At 47.5% G+C, this 21,470-nt stretch overlaps 1 protein-coding gene and 1 long non-coding RNA gene across 11 annotated transcripts in view; one reads left to right on the top strand and one right to left on the bottom strand.

Annotated features, from left to right (window-relative positions):
* The window catches only part of LOC131274976 (uncharacterized), a 47,573-nt gene extending 31,043 nt beyond the window's left edge, over positions 1-16,530 (bottom strand). For 3 of the 5 annotated variants that reach the window (XR_011646774.1, XR_011646776.1, XR_009182310.2), the window contains exons 1-2: positions 16,444-16,530; positions 13,513-13,763 (exon numbers count right to left, since the gene is read on the bottom strand). This is a non-coding gene — a long non-coding RNA (uncharacterized lncRNA). The remainder of the gene's footprint in view (positions 1-13,512; positions 13,764-16,443) is intronic. The other 2 variants (XR_011646777.1, XR_011646778.1) reach the window with 2 other exon arrangements.
* LOC131274974 (leucine-rich repeat-containing protein 37B-like) overlaps positions 1-21,470 on the top strand; it is a 51,450-nt gene that overhangs the window by 6,872 nt on the left and 23,108 nt on the right. For 5 of the 6 annotated variants that reach the window (XR_009182309.2, XR_011646771.1, XR_011646770.1 and 2 more), the window contains one exon: positions 3,383-21,027. Coding sequence is in view for 1 of the 6 variants with exons in the window: in XM_071210302.1 (XP_071066403.1) it covers positions 12,707-13,819 (1,113 nt within the window). In the remaining 5 variants the exon portion in view is untranslated. The remainder of the gene's footprint in view (positions 1-3,382; positions 21,028-21,470) is intronic. The other variant, XR_011646772.1, reaches the window with a different exon arrangement.

The raw sequence follows: 21,470 nt of genomic DNA, 5'->3' as shown, positions 1-21,470 counted from the left end.
GAAAGTGGTTTTCTTTTTGGAGTAATGAAAATGCTCTAAAATTAATTGCAGTGATGAATGCACAACTCTGATTATAACAAAGGCCACTGAATGTTCATTTTAGATAGATTGTATGGTATGTGAATATATCTCAATAAAATTACTTTTTTTAAAAAAGGCAATTTACCAAAAAAAATAGTGGGGATTTAAGATAGGCTACCTAGAGATCAGGGACTTCCATTTAGACTTTCAGCCCTCTGCCTTTAGGCCATGATTGGTCACACAGTTTGGCCGATACAATAACTTGGTTAGAAACAATTTCCCAAGCATTAGTTTTTATGTTTTGGTAATTTTTGTGCACTATGGAAGTAAAGTGGGCAGGCATCTTACATGGCCAATAAACACATGAAAAGATGTTCAGCGTCATTAGCGAGCAGGGAAAAGCAAATCAAAACCAGGGAGATACCACTTGGGACCCACTAAGATGGCAATAATTAAAAAGTCAGACAAATACAAGTATTGAGGATAGAGAGAAATTGGAACCTTCAGACATTGCTGGTAGAAATGTTAAAATGGTGTAGTCACTTTGGAAAATAATTTGACAGTTCCTCAAAAATTTAAACGTAGAGTTACCATATGACCCAGCAATTCTACTCCTAGACATAATACCCCAAAGAACTAAAACATGTCCACACAAAAACTTTTTTTTATTCTTACATTTTTATTTATTTTATTTTATTTTTTTACACTTTTAAAAATTAATGTTAATAGATCACAAAGAATGTTACATTAAAAAACATAAGAGGGAAACGGACATTGGCCCAGTGGTTAGGGCGTCCGTCTACCATATGGGAGGTCCGCGGTTCAAACCCCGGGCCTCCTTGACCCGTGTGGAGCTGGCCATGCGCAGTGCTGATGCGTGCAAGGAGTGCCGTGCCACGCAAGGGTGTCCCCCGCGTGGGGGAGCCCCACGCGCAAGGAGTGCGCCCGTGAGGAAAGCCGCCCAGCGTGAAAAGAAAGTGCAGCCTGCCCAGGAATGGCGCCGCCCACACTTCCCGTACCGCTGACGACAACAGAAGCGGACAAAGAAACTAGACGCAGCAAATAGACACCAAGAACAGACAACCAGGGGAGGGGGGGAAATTAAATAAATAAATAAATCTTTAAAAAAAAAAAAAAAAATAAGAGGTTCCCGGTATAACCCACTCCCCACCCCTCACCCCCATCATTTTTGTAAATTGTATTTTTTTAAAGATATATACATCACAAAAAATATAAGAGGTTCCCATATACCCCCCAACCCCCCACCACTCCTCCCACACCAATAACCTCCCCCATCATTGTGGCACACTCATTGCACTCAGGGAACAAATTCTGTAGCACTGCTGCACCACATGAATAATAGTTTACCCTGTAGTTCACACTCTCCCCTAGTACATTCAATGGGTTATGGCAGGATATATTCCACACAAAAACTTGTACACAAGTGTTCATAGCAGAATTATTCATAATAGCCGAAAAGACCATCAACTGAATGGGTAATATTCAACAGAATATTATTCAGTCCTAAAAAGAAATGAAGTTCTGATACATGCTACAAAGTGCATGAACCTTGCAAATGTCATGCTAAGTGAAAAAAGCCAGACTCAAATGGTCACATGTTGGATGATTCCATTTACATTAAATGTCTGTATCAGGCAAATCCATTGAAACAGAAAGTAGATTAGTGGTGTTAGAGGCTGAGAGGAGGAGGGAATAAGGAGTGACTGCTAATGGATAAGGGGTTTCTTTCTGGAGTGATGAAAATATTCCAAACTTTGTCATGATGATTGCACAATTCTGTGAATATACTAAAAACCACAGAATTACACACTTTAAGTGGGTGAATTTTATGATATGTGAATTATATCTCACTAAAACTTATAAAAGACCATTTAACTTTTCAAAGAACATTCGCATTTACTGCTTCTACTAAAATCAAAATAAAAGGATAAAATATCCATAATCCTATCACCTAACAAATCAAACCACATTTTGAGCAATCCTTTCTAGTCCTTTTCCAAAGGCTTATATAACTCTGACATACCTATAATTACAGCAGAGTACAGTTTTTTACTCTGTATTTTCAAAGGACTTTATGTATATTTTACAATCATTCAACAAAGATTTATTGAGCCAGGCATAATGCTAAGTGTTGAGGACACAAAGAATGAAAAACTAGTATTGCCCTCAAGGCGCAATCCCCACCCCTTCCCAACTACTGTAGATCAGAAACTATTTCCATTTAACAAATGAGGAAATTTACTGTAGATATGAGGGTCTATTTCTGAGTTCTCCATTCAGTTCTATTGGTCGATGTGTCTGTCTTTATGCCAGTACCATGGTGTTTTGACCACTGTAACTAAGTAATATGCTTTAAAGTCAGGAAGTGAGAGTCCTCCAACTTTTTCTTCTTTGTTTAAGATCTTTTTGGCTATTTGGGGCCCCTTACCCTTTCAAACAAATTTGATAATTGGTTTTTCCACTTATGCAAAAAAGGCTGTTGGGATTTTTATTGGGATTGCATTGAATCTGTAAATCAGTTTGGGTAGAACTGACATCTTAATGATATATAGTTTTCCAATCCATGAACATGAAATGTTCTTCCATTTATTTAAGTCTTCTTCACTTTCTTTTAGCAATGTTTTCCAGTTTTCTGAATACAGGTCCTTTATATCCTTGGTTAAGTTTATTTCTAAATATTTGATTATTTTAGTAGCTATCAAATGAGGAAACTGAGACTCAGAGAGTTTAAGTGAAAGTCTGAGGTAACCCAGCCGGTTACTGACAAAGCTGGGACTGAATCTAGGCCTCTGACTCCCAGGTCTGGGATCTTTCTTAATGTAGACATGGCTTTTGTTTTCTTGATATCTTAATTGTTCTAGGGTAGTGTTCTTGATGCTCTGCATTGATTAGCTCATTGATTCTCTGAGGAAACCTTGATCACATCAGTAAGGTGGAAAGCCCCACCTCTGTCCTAGATAGATTTACCAAAGCTCTCATATCTGTCCCAAAGCCTAGTCACTATGATAGTGCCACTATTTAAACATGAGATGCATATGGCCATAAGTTGACTGAAATTCCATTTAAAAAACAAAAAGATACATAATGAAGGATATGCAAAAAAAATAGTAGCAGTAGTTGTCTCTGGGTGATGTGTGTGATTTTCATTTTCTTCTCTATGCTTTTATCTTTAGTCTCTAGAATTAATATATGCTATTTTTGTAGAAGGAATATATAGATGCATACATTCATGTATGTACTCCTATGGCTGTGAATGTATTTCCCAACAAGCAAGAGTTAATTCCAGGGGGTCTCCATAGGATTTTTCTTAAAGGACTTTCTTATATTTGGCATTGCCTAGGTCATCAAGAAGAAGCTGGTGGGATCAGTGAAGGCATTGCAAAAGCAGTATGTGTCCTTGGACACAGCGGTCACCAGTGAAGATGGAGATGCCAACATCATGTGCAGTGCCCTGGAGGCCGTGTTTATCCATGGCTTGCACGCTAAGTACATCCATGCTGAGGCTGGGGGAAAGAGGAAGAAAACTGCCCACCAGAAGCCTCTTCCTCAACCTGTCTTCTGGCCCCTCCTGAAAGCCATCACTCACAAATAAGATCAGCTAGAGGGGTTTCAGAATGTGGGACACTTAGCGCTTCTGATCAACATTGAGAGAAACGAGCCAAGATGCCATAGAGGTAGGAGGTAGACAGTGTCCTGTATAAGGGTGTATTCTTAGATCCAGCTTCCCAGCCAGAGCGTAATTAGATATTGAACCCCTCAGCCCTCAAGCAGTGACCTGGGGCTGCTTTAAGCCCCTGGGCCTGGTTACCTCTAGATGGAACAGCCTCTTCTGTTTACTTCAGGCTGGCATACAAATATTTTCTGTTTGTCTCAATGTGAAAAAGATTGGGAAATATTGTTTTAGACAGGCAATTGGCAACCAGAGCCTATGTGCCAAATCTGGCCTACCGTCTGTTTTTGTAAATAAAGTTTTATCGGAATATAGCCACGCCCATTCACATACATATTGTCTGTGTCTGCTTTTACCCCATCATGGCAGAATTGAGTAGTTGATTGTATGGCCTGCAAAGCCTAAAATATTTACTATCCAGCCCTTTACAGAAAACATTTGCCAGCCCTGTCTTAGGATGTTTAAAAGTCTGTGTGCTAAATATTATTTTTATGACTAGGGATGGGATTTTTCAAAAGAGTAGAATCCAGATAGAATATCTGAATATTCACTGTTGAGACATTTGTCTTTTGGCCTTGCCCCTAATTGCCTGGGCCTTTGAGCAAGTATCTGGCACTGTGTCTCCAAGGGCTATTATTAAATGCCACTTTCAGCCTGAAGGTTCCATGTCAGACTCTGATCTTCCTTTTCATGTCTACTGCCACTGTCCTATCTCATGTTCTTACCTTTCTATTGGCTGACAGTGGCTTTCTAAGTGTCCCCTTATCTCATTCTGTTCTGTCTTTCCTTAGGTCAGTCAGCCAGTCAATACCTACTGAGCTTAATGGGAGCTCAGTCACTGAGTCCAGTAGAGTGTGGTCTGTTCTCCATGGAGGAGGCATGTACAAGGGACCATGACAGTTCAGAGGAGGGCATTTCCTTCAGCCCAAGGCATTCAAGAACTGCGTTTAGTAGCCTTAAGGTCTAATCTTAGTCTGAAAAATCTACACTGAAGTCTGCGTGGTTGGGGTTAAGTCACTTTCCTGCACAGAATCATGTACCAGACTTCCAAAGGCCAGCCCCCACAGCTGCTGCTAGCCCCCTCAAGTGTCTGAATTACTAGGTTGGGTTTGAGAGTCCCAGAATCTGATCAGGTTGTCCAGGTGATTCTGATGCACAGCTGGTTGTAGAGACCATTGCCCACTTGGCCTTATTGGTTTGCTACTCAAGACCTTCTTACCTGACTTTGCAGCCAAATCACCTGCTCTCCCTCCACATGTTGTAATTGGACTGCTCAGCAATTGTCTGTTGTTTCCTTACACTTTATGCTTTTTCTGTCTGTCCCTTGTACCTTACATCTTGCCTCTTGGAAAATCCCAGGGCCCATCTCATATGCTGCCTTTTCTATGACATTTTCATACTCCAATCCTGAACTGATTCCCTCTACCCCCTGCCCCAGATCCACCAACAGTAAAAGTCACCTAACATGTGCCCTTGAATGGCAGTTTCTTGGAGTTAGGGCAGGGACCATGTCTTTACACTGTATCTTCATACCTCCAAGGACCTTGTACTTAGGTGCTCATCAAGCAGGTCTTAGGTCAACAGATGGATGGATGTCAGGGGTCCATGATGTAATTATAATGAACATGGTATTTATCCTTCATAATACCAACCTCAAAAAATTGGGGGTTTTGGCTTAGCTATTTCTAAATTCTCCTTGAAACACTATTACCCAGGAATTTTTTCATGCTTGTATATATTTGCCATCTTTATTATTGGTTCTTGCTAGTCAGTGGTTAAGAGACATGTCAGTAACATTTATGTAACCTAAGTATTTTTTTTAAAAATAGGTGTAATATGGTGGCATTTTCAACCATTGGAATTGTCCTGAATGATGTTGCAGTGATGGATATAGGCCATTATATATCTTGTCATAACTTACAAAAATGGGGGGGAGAGGGTTTAAACTATAATGTAAACTATAATCCACATACTTAGTGGCAATGCTCCAATATGTGTTCATCAATTGTAACAAATATACCACACTAATGAAGGATGTTGTTAACGTGGGAAAGAGTGGGAGGGGTAGGGAGTGGGGCATATGGGAATCCCTTACATTTTTATGTAGCATTTATGCAATCTAAATATCTTTAAAAGAAGAAAAGAGAAGAGAAGGCATATCAAGGATTTGTGATAGTTTCTTGAAACAAATCTGTTCTCCGCCTTCCCAGACATGTCATCTCAGAATTGGAGCACCTGATCTTGTCAATACAGATGTGGGACGCTGTCGAGCCTGGCTCCGGCTGGCCCTCAATGATGGCCTGATGGAATGCTACCTGAACCTGCTCCTTCAGGAGCAGGCCTGGCTGTGCGAATACCATCAGCCCACAGCCCTGCTTCGAGATGCAGAGGAGGGCGAGTTTCTCCTTAGCTTCCTGCAGGGGCTAACATCCTTGTCCTTTGAACTCTCCTACAAGTCCGCCATCTTAAACGAATGGACATTGACCCCATTGGCCCTCTCTGGGCTTTGCCCACTCTCTGAGCTAGACCCTCTTACTACCTCTGGTACAGAACTACAGCGGAAGGAGTCTGTGGATTCAATTTCCCATTCCTCAGGCTCAGAGGACATCGAAGTCCAGCACTCCGGTCATAAGATCAGGCGAAACAGGAAGCTCACTGCCTCCGCCCTCAGCCTGGATACAGCCAGTTCATCCCAGCTGTCCTGCAGCTTGAACTCTACAGCAAAAGTGCTATCGAGTGTCTAAGAAAAAGGCCCAAATCTGCCTACCTCAGGTCAAATATCTAGGTTACAAAATAACACAGGGGCGCCGTGAATTGGGACTTGAAAGAAAGAAAGCAATCTGTAGTCTGCCTGAGCCCAACACTCACCGGAAGCTGCAAGAGTTCCTTGGGGCAGCTGAATTCTGCCGCAATTGAATCCCCAATTTTGGGGTCCTCACGCGCCCTCTATATGAAGCCACAAAGGGGGGAGATAGAAATGCCCTGCTCTGGGAAAGCCCACAGAAAAATGCTTTCACTGCTCTCAAACAAGCTCTAATAGAAGCACCGAGTCTCGGACTTCCAAACCTCAGTAAGCCGTTCTATCTCTATGTTCACAACCACCAAAGCATAGCAGTAGGAGTACTCACTCAATACCTCGGTTCCTGGCAAAGACCTGTAGCATATCTATCCAAACAACTGGACACTGTAGCCCAGGAATGGCCCTCATGTTTACAAGCTGTAGCAGCTGCAGCCATGCTTACAGTAGAAGCTATAAAATTAACTCTTGGACAGCCTATTATTGTCCGGGTTCCACATGCAGTAGTCACAATCTTAGAAGCCAAAGAAACACATTGGCTTACTAACAGCCGCCTGGTTAAATATCAGACCCTATTATGTGAAAATCCACCCATCCAGCTAGAACTTGTAAAAACCCTAAATCTAGCCACCCTGCTACCCGTAGAGCCAGGGGTTCCAGCCCATAACTGCCTGGAAACATTGCAAGAAGTATATTCCAGCCGGCCAAACCTCCAAGACCAGCCATTGGGAAATCCTGACATGGAGTTTTTTTACAGATGGGAGTAGCTTTATGCAGGGCAGCAATCGGCGAGCAGGATATGCTGTAGTAACATCTGAGACCACAGTAGAGGCGCAGCGCCTCCCAAATAACACATCAGCATAGAAAGCTGAACACATTGCCCTTACCCGAGCCTTGCAAATTGCAGCCGGAGCCAAAGTTAACATCTTCACAGACTCCAAATATGCCTTTCTTACCCTGCATGCGCATGGAGCCTTATATAAACAAAAGGGACTCATTAACTCGGGAGGGAAGAGCATTAAATATGCCACACAGATTCTGGAGCTACTAGATGCAGTTTGGAAGCCTGCCAAAGTAGCTGTCATGCACTGTAAGGGACACCAGACAAGCCACAGCCCCATTGCCCAGGGAAATCGGAGGGCAGACGCTGAAGCAAAAAGAGTGGCGCGGGAGGGATCCCTATCTGAAAACCTGGCTGCTGCTCTCATTCCTCAACCCCTTAATTATCAGAACATCCAGTATACATTGCATGCTCTCGCCCCGCAGCCTTTGAGTCACTGAGAGCCACAATATACTCAAGCTGAGAGAGAGTGGATACTCTCTGAGGGCGGGACACAAGGGGAAAATGGATGGTGGACATTGCCTGATCACAGAATAATTGTGCCACAAATATTAGCAGCAACTGTAGTTCAAGACTACCATGAGAACACACACTTGGGAAAAACCCATTTTAAAGAAGTGTTAGAAAGATTCTTTTACATTCCAAGGCTTGTCACTATCACCCATGCTGTATGCCAACAGTGTGTGATATGTGCAAAGAATAACCCTCGCCAGGGGTCCAGAGAATTGGTAGTATGCCCCTTGAAGATCTAGTAGTTGATTTCACTGAAATGCCACAATCTGGAGGCTATAAATATCTCCTAGTCCTTGTTTGCATGTTTTCTGGCTGGGGAGAGGCCTTCCCCACTCAAACAGAAAAAGCTGAAGAAGTAGCCAAGGTTCTCCTCAGGGAAATCATCCCTTGCTATGGGCTACCGCTCTCAATTGGCTCTAACAACGGATCTGCCTTGGTCTCTGAAATCACTCAAAAGATTGCAAAGGCACTGCGCATCCAATGGAAACTGCACACCGCTTACCATCCTCAGAGCTCAGGAAAGGTAGAGCAAATGAACCATACAATAAAGACTTACATTGCCAAGATTTGCCAAGAAACTGGGCTAACATGGGTGCAGGTACTTCCAAGTGCTCTCCTACAAATTCGAGCCAGCCCAAGCCGAAAACTAAGCCTAACCCCTTATGAAATCCTCTTTGGGAGGCCTCCTCCCTTAATCAGAAATATAGAGGGGGATCTCAGAGAAAGAGGAAACTTATCAATAGCTCAGTAGATGATAAGTTTAGGAAAAACCCTACATAACCTGCATCACTGGGTCCAAGAAAGGGCCCCCATTAGCTTAAGCAGCTCTGTACACCCATACAAGCCAGGAGATGCAGTTTGGGTCAAGGACTGGAAGTCAGCTCCACTAACCCCTCAATGGCGAGGGCCCTATCTTGTCATTTTATCCACCCCCACTGCAGTTAAAGTAGCTAAAATCATCCCATGGATATACCATAGCCGAGTCAAGCAAGCTGCCCCAGAGTCCTGGACCTGTATTTCAGATACCCACAGCCCAACCAAACTCATCTTGCAAAAAAGGGGAACACCAAGCCCTGCTCCAGTCACACCCCGGAAGCTGACTAGTCCACGCACGGCTGAAGATTGAGGAGGGAACACCGAGTCCTGCTCCTGTCACATCCTGGAAGCTGATTAATCTACGCACAGCCAAAGATTAAGAATCCAGTTATAAAGAGACCCACGGGTTCTATGGTCATGGCAGAAAGGGTTCACTGCCATGACAGATGGCCCTTCTTTGGAGCTGGTGTTTCTGCGAGATGGAATTGGACTCAGAGGGGATCTCTTTTCACAAGACTTGCATGCTACTTTATTGGAATTGTAGTTGGTGCTGGGTTTAAGATATATGTAGGGGATTGAATCTCTGGACTGATAATATGACACCCAGGCCCAGAGCCTCAACAGACTTCAGCTCCTACACTTTGATTTATTGGACTTACTCCACTCAGCTAACATGGAGTTGAAGAAGGTCAACCACCACAACATGGAGCCTAGAGTGTCTACAACTAGAAGCGGGAGGAGTGCATCCAGTACCCATGTGGAATCTAAGCCCTCACTTGACATAGGTGTGCAATGGACACAACCAATCCAATGTCCACAGAGAAAATGTGGAATGGGTGTGGGAACGGTAGCCATGGGGGCTGCTGGGTTTGGGGAATGGGAGGAAGAGATGAGATGTGGAGGTGTTTTCGGGACATGGAGTTGTCCTGGATAGTGCTTCATGGACAATTACGGGACACTGTAGATCCCCCCAGGGCCCACTGGATGGAACGTGAGAGAGTCTGGGCTATGATGTGGACCATTGACTATGGGGTGCAGTGATGCTCAGAGATGAACTTACCAGGTGCAATGGATGTGTCATGATGATGGGAGAGAGTGTTGCTGTGGGGGGAGTAGGGGGAATGGGGGTGGGGGCGGTGGGGTTTAATGGGACCTCATTTTTTTTTAATGTAATTTAAAAATAATAATAATAAATAAATAATTTTAAAAAAAAGAATCCAGTTTAATCTGTTGCAATGCCCCTTTGCCTATTTTTCCTGCTTCTAGCCCTAACCTGGTCCCAGGTCGACACCACAGAATGTGAGCCATGTATTCAAAAGGTGCGTACAGGGGCCCATGTCAACACCACATTAATATATCATAGTCATTACACCTGCAAGGGCCAAGTAACCACCTGTCAGTTTCAGGAAACCTCCTATAGTGTCTGTAATGCATCTGGCCAAATCAACTGCTATGACCCTAGACCTCCAACAGTCTCCCGTAAATGGGAAATAAGAGTGCTTAATCAAAATGGGAATCTACTTTCCTCCACCCCAGTCATGAGCCAGAACCAACGAGTCTCCCTCCTATTTGACGCATGTCAGGTTATAGACTGTGGGATACCATGGAACACAGATTGTGGAGGGCTCAGCTGAGAGCAAACGTATACTCATAGCAATAAGTACATGTGCGCTCCAGAAATGGGAAGTGCAGCCCAAGGGGGGAGCTTTTGGTGCAAATACATAGGTGCATACTACTGCCCCTACTAGTCTTGTGTCATCTGGGCCACCTGGAACACAGACATAGCTAAACAGACAGCGATCCTCACCAAGGGTATGGCCCCGGCTAACTGTCCACGTGGTCAGTGTAACCCTTTAAATCTCACCATCCTTAAACCTGAATCCTGGCAGACTCAGGGAGTCCAAATGGGCCTCCGAACTCAGGGTGCTTCATAAAATATAATAAAGAAGGGGGACCTGTGGGGAGCCGCCCGGAGCTACGTGCATTTGCAGTCTCCAGCAACATGGCAGTTTTCATAAGTACGCCTACTCCACCCCTGTGCTTCCGCCTTCTTCTTCCCCTTTCCCCAGTTTCCCAGGCAAAAAGTGTCGTGCCTGCGCAACAAGATGTTGAAGCCATGACCAGCATTGAAGACTCGCAACCTGTAGCAAGTAGTGTAACAGCATTTTATTGCCTTATATGGAAGAGCCGCTTCATCAGCCTACCACCCCCTGCTAATACCCTCCCCTTAGTATATATTCTGATGCTCTACCCTCAATAAACGGAGACTTGATCAGAATCCTGTCTTGTCTCCGTTTTTCTCACCTCTTGTCCCCCAATTCCCACTCCCTCTTTCAGGTGCCGGTTCGTTTGACCTGTGGGCCGGGTCACCCATAGCCCACATCAGTGGTAGTATTTAAAAAAAAGTATTTGCTGATTTTATCATCCTAAGTGTCTTCTCCCTATGCATATGGAAGGTAGACCTCTGTAAAGTGGGGTTAACCTTTTCTAGATGAATGGCTGTGTTAAGCAAAGGTGGGATTGGGGAAGTTTTCCTTTGCCAATGTAAAATGCTATGCTCTCTCCAAGACTAAACTGCCCATCTCCCAAAATCATTCCTACAGAAATTTTGGAGTCATCACTAATTAGTGGTAGCCCATAGAGGGGCTTAATAATCAAATGAGGGAAACGGACTTGGCCCAGTGCTTAGGGCATCCGTCTACCACATGCGAGGTCCGCGGTTCAAAGCCCGGGCCTCCTTGACCTGTGTGGAGCTGGCCCATGCGCAGTGCTGATGCACATATGGAGGGCCCTGCCACACAGGGGTGTCCCCCACGTAGGGGAGCCCCACGCGCAAGGAGTGCGCCTGTGAGGAGAGCCACCCAGCGGGAAAGAAAGTGCAGCCTGCAGCAAATGGACACCTACCACCAGCGGAGGGGGAGCGGGATTAAAAATAAATAAATAAATCTTCAAATATATATATATATACATACACACACACACATATATATATATATAATATAATGAGGAATAGAGAGAATACTCAGAAATGGCTACATTAAAGGGTGCTCATTTTGCAGGTCAGTTACTTTCCTTGGAAGCAGTATAGCCAAGGGGAGGAAGAAGGTCTTTGGGATTTCAGCTTGGAGGAAAAAGAGTTCAGGCTGCCGGGAACAGACTAGCGGTTTTGAATATCCAAAGAGTCTGTGTTCTGTTGCTTCCTTGGCAAGCACTGCCTCCCTCCCTGCCCACGCTACTCGAGGTAGAATTGGGGTGTTGGAGGGGGAACCAGGGTCTGGCTCAAATCCTGCCTCACTGCGGAGACAAGACATGGCAGCCGGCAACTCCACTTTGGGGAAGGGAGCCTTAAGCCATAGTGATTCTGGAACAAGGGCTCACCTGGTGGCGTGGAGCGATCACAGGCCAAGCTAAATAAAGCTGGCGTAAACAAAGGCAACGTAAACAAAGGCGACGTAAATAAAGGGCGGGTCGTGAGGTGGGGGAGGGGCACGTGGTTACAAAGGTGTGCCCGCTTCAGACTGCCAGAACCGATGGGTTCCCGCTCTCTGCGCGGCGCCGGCACCCCACTGTCGTGGGTCACAGGACGCTTGAGCATCCGCATATCATGTCCCGGCTGCGCCTAGGGGCCCCCAGCTCCTCCTCGCATGCATCCGCTGTGGCTGCTGGTTTCGGCAGCTCAGCCTCCAGCATCATCCCTGGACACAATCCAGGTAATCTCCCACCCTCCCGGGCCCACTGAGCCCGGGTCTACTCCCTTCTCCAGTCCCCCCGCTGAACCACCCCATGCGCTTACACCCCAACCTGAGCCAGGAGGATTTGACTACTTGGATCCTCAGCTCCCGCCCCCATTTTGGCCCGACCTCAGCACTTCACTGAAACTTTGGTTCCACTCTTGGACACAGAGCTGCCTGCAGGGCCTGATCAGTTTGCTCTTCCACTTCTGGATCTGAATGATAACCTAAGTCGGCATCAAAAGCTCCTGGAGGCAGATCCAACACTCGATTGGATTCAGAATCAGGCCCTAGCTATGCCTCCTCAACTCAAAAGTAGGAGTCACACTGCAGCTTTGAATCAGGCTGAAGATAACCAGTCATTTGAAACAGTTGTTCCACCTTTAGAGGACAGTCAGAGTTCAAAATCAGCTAAGTTTATTGCTTCACCCTCAAACCTGAAGAAAGATCTAGCTCACCATCATCAGCTTGCTAAGATTGGAAATTCAGATCAATTAGCAAAAACTCTTCAAGATCAATCCTATGAGTCTGATCTTCTAGATCCAAGTCTGGACATATTTTATCCTCCAGATGGCCTACCTCTGGACTTCCTAGAGAACTTAGATGAGCTTTCAGAGTCCCCTGAGGAGGCTGAACTTTCCCCACATGAGTGGGAAATCCAAACTCAGCATCTAGAGCCTGCTGAGGAGCTAGAACAATCTCAAACCCAACAGGAAGCCCCAGCTGAGCATCCAGAGCCCCCTGAGAAAGTAGAACCATCTCCAGCCCAGCAGGAGACCCCAGCCCAGTCCTCAGACACCCTTGAGGGGGCTGAACTTCCTGCAGGCCAGCTGGAGGCCCCAGCACAGCCCTCGGAGGCCCCTGAGGAGGCTGAACTTCCTCCAGTCCAGCCATATGACCCAGCACAACCCTCAGAGGCACATGAGGAGGCTGAACCTCCTCCATTCCAGCTGGAGGCCCCAGCTCAGCCTCCAGAGCCGGAAAGGGAGGCTGCACGTCAACCTCCAGGGAATCTTGTGACTGTTAAACATCCAGATCTGGATGAAGCTCATTTTTCAAACTTTCCCAATGTCACACTCAAACCTGTAGATCTACAGCTTACTGTAACTCCAGAAGCCACTAGTGCTGGAACTTCAACAGAGCAGGAGGTCCCAGCTCAGCGTCCAGAGCTCGCTTATGAGGGTGAACCTTCTCCAGGCCAGCAAGAAGGCCCAGCTCAACTTCCAGGGCCCTCTGAGGACGTGGAAACTTCTCCAGCCCAACCGGAAGCCCCAGCTCAACAATCCGAGCCGTCTGAACAGGTGGAACCTTCTCCAGTAGAGCAGGAAGCATCAGCTCAGCCACTGGAACCTGCTGAACAGGTTGAAAGTGCTCCAGGTCAGCAAGAGGCCTCAGCTCAGTCTCTGTAGCTACCTGAAGAAGTTGAACCTTCTCCATTCGAGCAGGACAGTACAGGTCCAGAGCCCTCTCTGGGGGTTATAACTCAAACTCCAGCTCCAGGCCAGGGCCCAGCTCATTACTCAAACTTGCCAAGTGATACACTTGGAACTGGGCATCTACAGGTTACCATAACTCCAGAGCCCACTAAAGAGGCTGAACCTTCTCTAAGCCAGCAGGAGACCCCGGGTCAACCACCAACACCCCCTGAAGAAGCAGAACCTTCTCCAATCCTACAGGAAGGCCCACCTCAACCTCTAGAGCACTCAGAAGAAGCTGGACTTTCTCTAGACCAGCAGGAGGTCCCAGCTCACCCTGCAGATACCTCTGAGGAAACTGAACCTTCTACAACCCAGCAGGAGACCTCAGGGCTTCCAACTCTCCCTCCACCCTCTCCACATCAACAGGAGGTGTCAGTTCAGCTTCCAGAGCCTACAGGGGAATTGGAGCTATCACCAATGCAGCAAGAGGCTCCAGTTCAGCTTCCAAAACCTGCTGCAGAAGCTGAATATCTACCAATCCAGCAGGATTCCACAATTCAGCCTATACAACACAATGAGAAGCTCAGCCCTTCTGCAGGCCAGCCAGAGTCCCCATTTCAGCCACCACTGGCCCCTAATGAGGTTGCAGCTCACCCTGCAGTGCATGATGAGATGACAGTTTACCCTCCAGGTCTGCATCAGCCTCAGCATGTAAACTTGCCCCATGTTACAGTTAAGCCTGTGGATCTGATACTTACGATAACTCCTGAACCCACCACAGAGGTTGTATCACCCATGGCCCAGCAGGAAGCACCAGCTCAGCCACCAGAGCCTCCGAAGGAGAGTGCACCTTCTCCAGTACAACAAGTGGCCCCAGGTTACCCTCCAGAGCCTCTTGTCCCCCAATTCCCACTCCCTCTTTCAGGTGCCGGTTCGTTTGACCTGTGGGCCGGGTCACCCATAGCCCACATCAGTGGTAGTATTTACAAAAAAAGTATTTGCTGATTTTATCATCCTAAGTGTCTTCTCCCTATGCATATGGAAGGTAGACCTCTGTAAAGTGGGGTTAACCTTTTCTAGATTAATGGCTGTGTTAAGCAAAGGTGGGATTGGGGAAGTTTTCCTTTGCCAATGTAAAATGCTATGCTCTCTCCCAGACTCAACTGCCCATCTCCCAAAATCATTCCTACAGAAATTTTGGAGTCATCACTAATTAGTGGTAGCCCATAGAGGGGCTTAATAATCAAATGAGGGAAACGGACTTGGCCCAGTGCTTAGGGCATCCGTCTACCACATGCGAGGTCCGCGGTTCAAAGCCCGGGCCTCCTTGACCTGTGTGGAGCTGGCCCATGCGCAGTGCTGATGCACATATGGAGGGCCCTGCCACACAGGGGTGTCCCCCACGTAGGGGAGCCCCACGCGCAAGGAGTGCGCCTGTGAGGAGAGCCACCCAGCGGGAAAGAAAGTGCAGCCTGTAGCAAATAGACACTGACAACCGGCGGAGGGGGCGGGGCCCACTGAGCCCGGGTCTACTCCCTTCTCCAGTCCCCCTGCTGAACCACCCCATGCGCTTACACCCCAACCTGAGCCAGGAGGATTTGACTACTTGGATCCTCAGCTCCCGCCCCCATTTTGGCCCGACCTCAGCACTTCACTGAAACTTTGGTTCTACACTTGGACACAGAGCTGCCTGCAGGGCCTGATCAGTTTGCTCTTCCACTTCTGGATCTGAATGATAACCTAAGTCGGCATCAAAAGCTCCTGGAGGCAGATCCAACACTCGATTGGATTCAGAATCAGGCCCTAGCTATGCCTCCTCAACTCAAAAGTAGGAGTCACACTGCAGCTTTGAATCAGGCTGAAGATAACCAGTCATTTGAAACAGTTGTTCCACCTTTAGAGGACAGTCAGAGTTCAAAATCAGCTAAGTTTATTGCTTCACCCTCAAACCTGAAGAAAGATCTAGCTCACCATCATCAGCTTGCTAAGATTGGAAATTCAGATCAATTAGCAAAAACTCTTCAAGATCAATCCTATGAGTCTGATCTTCTAGATCCAAGTCTGGACATATTTTATCCTCCAGATGGCCTACCTCTGGACTTCCTAGAGAACTTAGATGAGCTTTCAGAGTCCCCTGAGGAGGCTGAACTTTCCCCACATGAGTGGGAAATCCAAACTCAGCATCTAGAGCCTGCTGAGGAGCTAGAACAATCTCAAACCCAACAGGAAGCCCCAGCTGAGCATCCAGAGCCCCCTGAGAAAGTAGAACCATCTCCAGCCCAGCAGGAGACCCCAGCCCAGTCCTCAGACACCCTTGAGGGGGCTGAACTTCCTGCAGGCCAGCTGGAGGCCCCAGCACAGCCCTCAGAGGCCCCTGAGGAGGCTGAACTTCCTCCAGTCCAGCCATATGACCCAGCACAACCCTCAGAGGCACATGAGGAAGCTGAACCTCCTCCATTCCAGCTGGAGGCCCCAGCTCAGCCTCCAGAGCCGGAAAGGGAGGCTGCACGTCAACCTCCAGGGAATCTTGTGACTGTTAAACATCCAGATCTGGATGAAGCTCATTTTTCAAACTTTCCCAATGTCACACTCAAACCTGTAGATCTACAGCTTACCGTAACTCCAGAAGCCACTAGTGCTGGAACTTCAACAGAGCAGGAGGTCCCAGCTCAGCGTCCAGAGCTCACTTATGAGGGTGAACCTTCTCCAGGCCAGCAAGAAGGCCCAGCTCAACTTCCAGGGCCCTCTGAGGAGGTGGAAACTTCTCCAGCCCAACCGGAAGCCCCAGCTCAACAATCCGAGCCGTCTGAACAGGTGGAACCTTCTCCAGTAGAGCAGGAAGCATCAGCTCAGCCACTGGAACCTGCTGAACAGGTTGAAAGTGCTCCAGGTCAGCAAGAGGCCTCAGCTCAGTCTCTGTAGCTACCTGAAGAAGTTGAACCTTCTCCATTCGAGCAGGACAGTACAGGTCCAGAGCCCTCTCTGGGGGTTATAACTCAAACTCCAGCTCCAGGCCAGGGCCCAGCTCATTACTCAAACTTGCCAAGTGATACACTTGGAACTGGGCATCTACAGGTTACCATAACTCCAGAGCCCACTAAAGAGGCTGAACCTTCTCTAAGCCAGCAGGAGACCCCGGGTCAACCACCAACACCCCCTGAAGAAGCAGAACCTTCTCCAATCCTACAGGAAGGCCCACCTCAACCTCTAGAGCACTCAGAAGAAGCTGGACTTTCTCTAGACCAGCAGGAGGTCCCAGCTCACCCTGCAGATACCTCTGAGGAAACTGAACCTTCTACAACCCAGCAGGAGACCTCAGGGCTTCCAACTCTCCCTCCACCCTCTCCACATCAACAGGAGGTGTCAGTTCAGCTTCCAGAGCCTACAGGGGAATTGGAGCTATCACCAATGCAGCAAGAGGCTCCAGTTCAGCCTCCAAACCCTGCTGCAGAAGCTGAATATCCACCAATCCAGCAGGATTCCACAATTCAGCCTATACAACACAATGAGAAGCTCAGCCCTTCTGCAGGCCAGCCAGAGTCCCCATTTCAGCCACCACTGGCCCCTAATGAGGTTGCAGCTCACCCTGCAGTGCATGATGAGATGACAGTTTACCCTCCAGGTCTGCATCAGCCTCAGCATGTAAACTTGCCCCATGTTACAGTTAAGCCTGTGGATCTGATACTTACGATAACTCCTGAACCCACCACAGAGGTTGTATCACCCATGGCACAGCAGGAAGCACCAGCTCAGCCACCAGAGCCTCTGAAGGAGAGTGAACCTTCTCCAGTACAACAAGTAGCTCCAGGTTACCCTCCAGGGCCCCTTGAGACAGTAGAACCACCTACAGTACAACTGGTGACACCAGCTCAGTCCCCAGTTCCCCTCAAGGAAGGTGAATTTTTGCCTGTCCAGCAAGAGGCTCAAACCTCACCTCTGGAGCCCACTAAGGAAGAGGAACCTTTTCCAAACCAACAGGCTCAGCCTCCAACACCCCCTAAGCAAGTTGAACCATCTCCAACCCAGCAGGAGTCTTCAGTTTATGCTCCAGAGCCCACTGAACTTGAAAGTTCTCCAGCCCAGGTTGAGACTCCAGCTCAACCTCCAGAGCCTCATGAGGTGGAAATGTTACCTCCAGGTCACATTCAAGCTCAGCATCCAGTATTCTCCAATGTCACAGTTAAACCAGTGGATCTGCCACTTACCATAACACCAGCTCCGTCTCCAGAGCCCCCTGAGGAGTTTGAGCCATCTCCAGTCCAGCAGGTAGTACCAGCTCAGTCTCTGGAGCTGCCTAAGGAGATGGCACCTTCCCCAACTCAGCAGGTCCCTCAGGAGTCTCAGGATCACTCCCCAGAGCCACAAAAGGATCAGGTGGTGACTCTTCAGCCTCCTGCCCAGGATGAAACTCAACATTCAAACGTACCCAGTGTCACCCTTAAACCTGTGGATCTGCAGGTTACAATAACTCCAGAGCCTACTGAGGAAGGTGGGCCTTCTCCAGTCCAACATGTGACTCCACCTGCTCCTCCAGAGCTCACTGAGGTGGAAAACCTTCCGCAACCCAGCAGGAGTCTCTATCTCTGACAGAAATGTCCACAGAGATTGGACCTTCTCCAGTCCAGCAGGAGTCTCCAGTTCAGTTTCCAGAGCCTGCTACACACAGTATAGCTCAAGCCCCAGTGCATCAAGAGGTGACAATTTCACCTCAAAGGCAGGATGAGGCTCAGCATCCAGTCACAGTTAAACCTGTGGCTCTGGAGCTTACCATAATTCCTGAGCCTGCTAAAGAGATTGAATTTTCTCCAGTTCAGCAAATTGCCCCTGCTCAGACTCCAGAACCCCTGAAGGAGAATAAAACTTCTCTGGTCCAGCAGAAAACCTCAGCTCCATTTCCAGAGCCCCCTAAGGAAGTAGAACCTTCTCCAGTCCTGCAGGAGGCCCCAGGTCACCTTCCAGAGCCCTCTGAGAAAGAGGAACCCTTTCCTGTCCAACAGTTGACCTCGGCTCAGCCTGCAGAGCCTTCTAAGGAGGTGGTATCTTCTCCAATTCAGCAGGAGACCCCAGCTCAGACTTCAGAGAGTCCACAGAATGTGGAATCTTCTTCGTTCCAGCAGGTAACCCTAGCACCTCCTGCATATCCTCCTGAGGAAGTTATAATTTCAGAACCCACTAAGGAGGCTGGATACTCTACAGCCCCACAGAAAACTACAGTTCCTTCTTCAGAGCTTCCTGAGATGACTCTTCCACCTTCAGACCAGGTTCAAGCTCAGCATCCAAACCTGACAGAAGTCACACTCAAACCTGTGGATTTGGAGCTTTCCATAACTCCAGAGACCAGTAAAGCAGTTGAATATTCTACAACCCTGCACAAAACTACAGTTTCTTCTCCAAAGCCCCCTGAGGTGACCCCTCCACCTTCAGACCAGGTTCAGGCTCAGCATGCAAACCTGACAGGAGTCACAGTTAAACATGTTGACCTGGAGCTTCCTGTAACTCCAGAACCCACTATGGAGGTTGCACCTTCTCCAACCAAGCAGGAGTCCCAAACTCAGCCTCTAGGACTTCCTAAGGAGACAGAAGCTCAACCTCCAGCTTTTCAGGAGCAGACAGTTCTGCCTACAAGTAAGGAGCAAGCTCAGCAATCAAGCTTGTCCAGTGTCACAGTCCAGCCTTTGGATCTGAAGCTTACCGTAAATCCAGAACCTACTACAGAAATTGAACATTCTACTGCCCTGGAGAAGACTACAGCTCCTCCCACACACCTTCAGGTGACATTTCCACCTTCAGATGAGATTCAGGTTCAGAATCCAAACCTGACTACAGTCACAGTTAAACCTGTGGATCTGCAACTTACCATAATTCCAGAACACAATACAGAGGTTGAACCTTCTCCAACCAAGCAGGAATCTTCAACTCAGCCTCCTGAGTCTCCTCAGGTGGTTATACCTCAACTTCCAATATATCACGAGGTTACAGTTCCACCTCCAGGTCAAAATCAATCTCAGCATTCAAATTTGCCCAATGTCACTGTTAAATCTGTGGACCTGGAGGTCACCATAACTTCGGAACCCACAAGTACAACTTCTTCTCCAGAGCTCCCTCAGGTTGCCCCTCCACTTCTACATCTGATTCAGGCTCAGCATCCAAACCTGACAGAAGTCACTGTTAAACCTGGGAATCTGGAGCTTACCATAACTCCAGAACCCAATATGGAGGCTCAACCTCCTCCAACCAAGCAGGATCAAGTTCAGCATTCAAACCCACACTTGCCCAGTGTCACACTTAAACCGAAGGACCTGGAGGTCACTATAACTCCAAAACCCATAATGGAGGTTGAACATTCCACTTCCCTGCCTGGGGTAGAACTTCCTCCAAACCAGGTTCAGACTCTGCATCCAAACCCGACTATAGTTCAACCTTTGGATATAGAGCATTCCATAACTCAGCACCCAAGGTCATCAGAAGCAGATACTGTCTCCATCTACTCTATATTCAGTGGTGCATTCTACAAATTACCCCCCAGAACAGGCATGGACAGGTTTACCTGTGCAACAGGAACAGATTTTTGCTGCAAATTACCCCCCAGAACAGACAAGGACAGGTTTACCTATGCAACAGGAACAGACTGTTGCTGCAAATTACCCCCCAGAACAAGCAAGGACAGGTTTACCTGTGCAACAGGAACAGACTGTTGCTGCAAATTACCCCCCAGAACAAGCAAGGACAGGTTTACCTGTGCAACAGGAACAGACTGTTGCTGCAAATTACCCCCCAGAACAGGCAAGGACAGGTTTACCTATGCAACAGGAACAGACTGTTGCTGCAAATTACCCCCCAGAACAAGCAAGGACAGGTTTACCTGTGCAACAGGAACAGACTGTTGCTGCAAATTACCCCCCAGAACAAGCAAGGACAGGTTTACCTGTGCAACAGGAACAGACTGTTGCTGCAAATTACCCTCCAGATCAGGCACAGATGGGTTTAACTGTGCAAAAGCAACAGTCTCCCACCCCAAGAAAGGCGTATACGGGTTTAACTGTGCAACAGGGACAGAACGTCACCACGACCATCAACATATGCAAGCTCTGTACCTGCAAAGATGAGACACTGGACTGTTCTGGCTTGAGCCTACAGCAGAGGTTCCACAGAATCCCTGTGCTAGACCCCAGCACCTACAACGGCACCTTCACCATCTTGTAAGCATTGCCTTTCTTCTTCTGGCCTCTACAGTCTGCCTCTTAAGCACACACAGCAGCCTCTTCAAGGTTTTCTTGGGCCTGCTTCATCTCCCCAACATACATTGGCTTACTGTCTATTTTTATCTTTTCTTTGCAACTCTCCTTCTCACTATTGTGCCCCTTCGTCCAGCCTTGCACTTGTGATTGCCTTTGTCCTTTTCCCTTACCCATAGTATTTAGCCCCATCATTTCATGCCTTAATCTCTGCTCTACTCCCCTTTTTGCTCCATTCTCTTACAGAAGCATGTCCCTTTCCCCACCTCATTGCTGATGATACAACAAAGTGGTTAAGAGCAGAAATTCTGAAGTCAGGCTGCCTGGGTTTGAACCCAGCTCTGTCATTTATCAGCTTTGTAACCCTGGGCGAGTTATTTAACTCTGTGATGCAGTTTCCTTAGCTG

This window comes from Dasypus novemcinctus, chromosome 21 (assembly GCF_030445035.2).
Source record: "Dasypus novemcinctus isolate mDasNov1 chromosome 21, mDasNov1.1.hap2, whole genome shotgun sequence".
NCBI classification, from domain to species: domain Eukaryota; kingdom Metazoa; phylum Chordata; class Mammalia; order Cingulata; family Dasypodidae; genus Dasypus; species Dasypus novemcinctus.
Note: the sequence above shows the minus strand (reverse complement) of the source record. Positions and strands in the feature narration are given on the sequence as shown.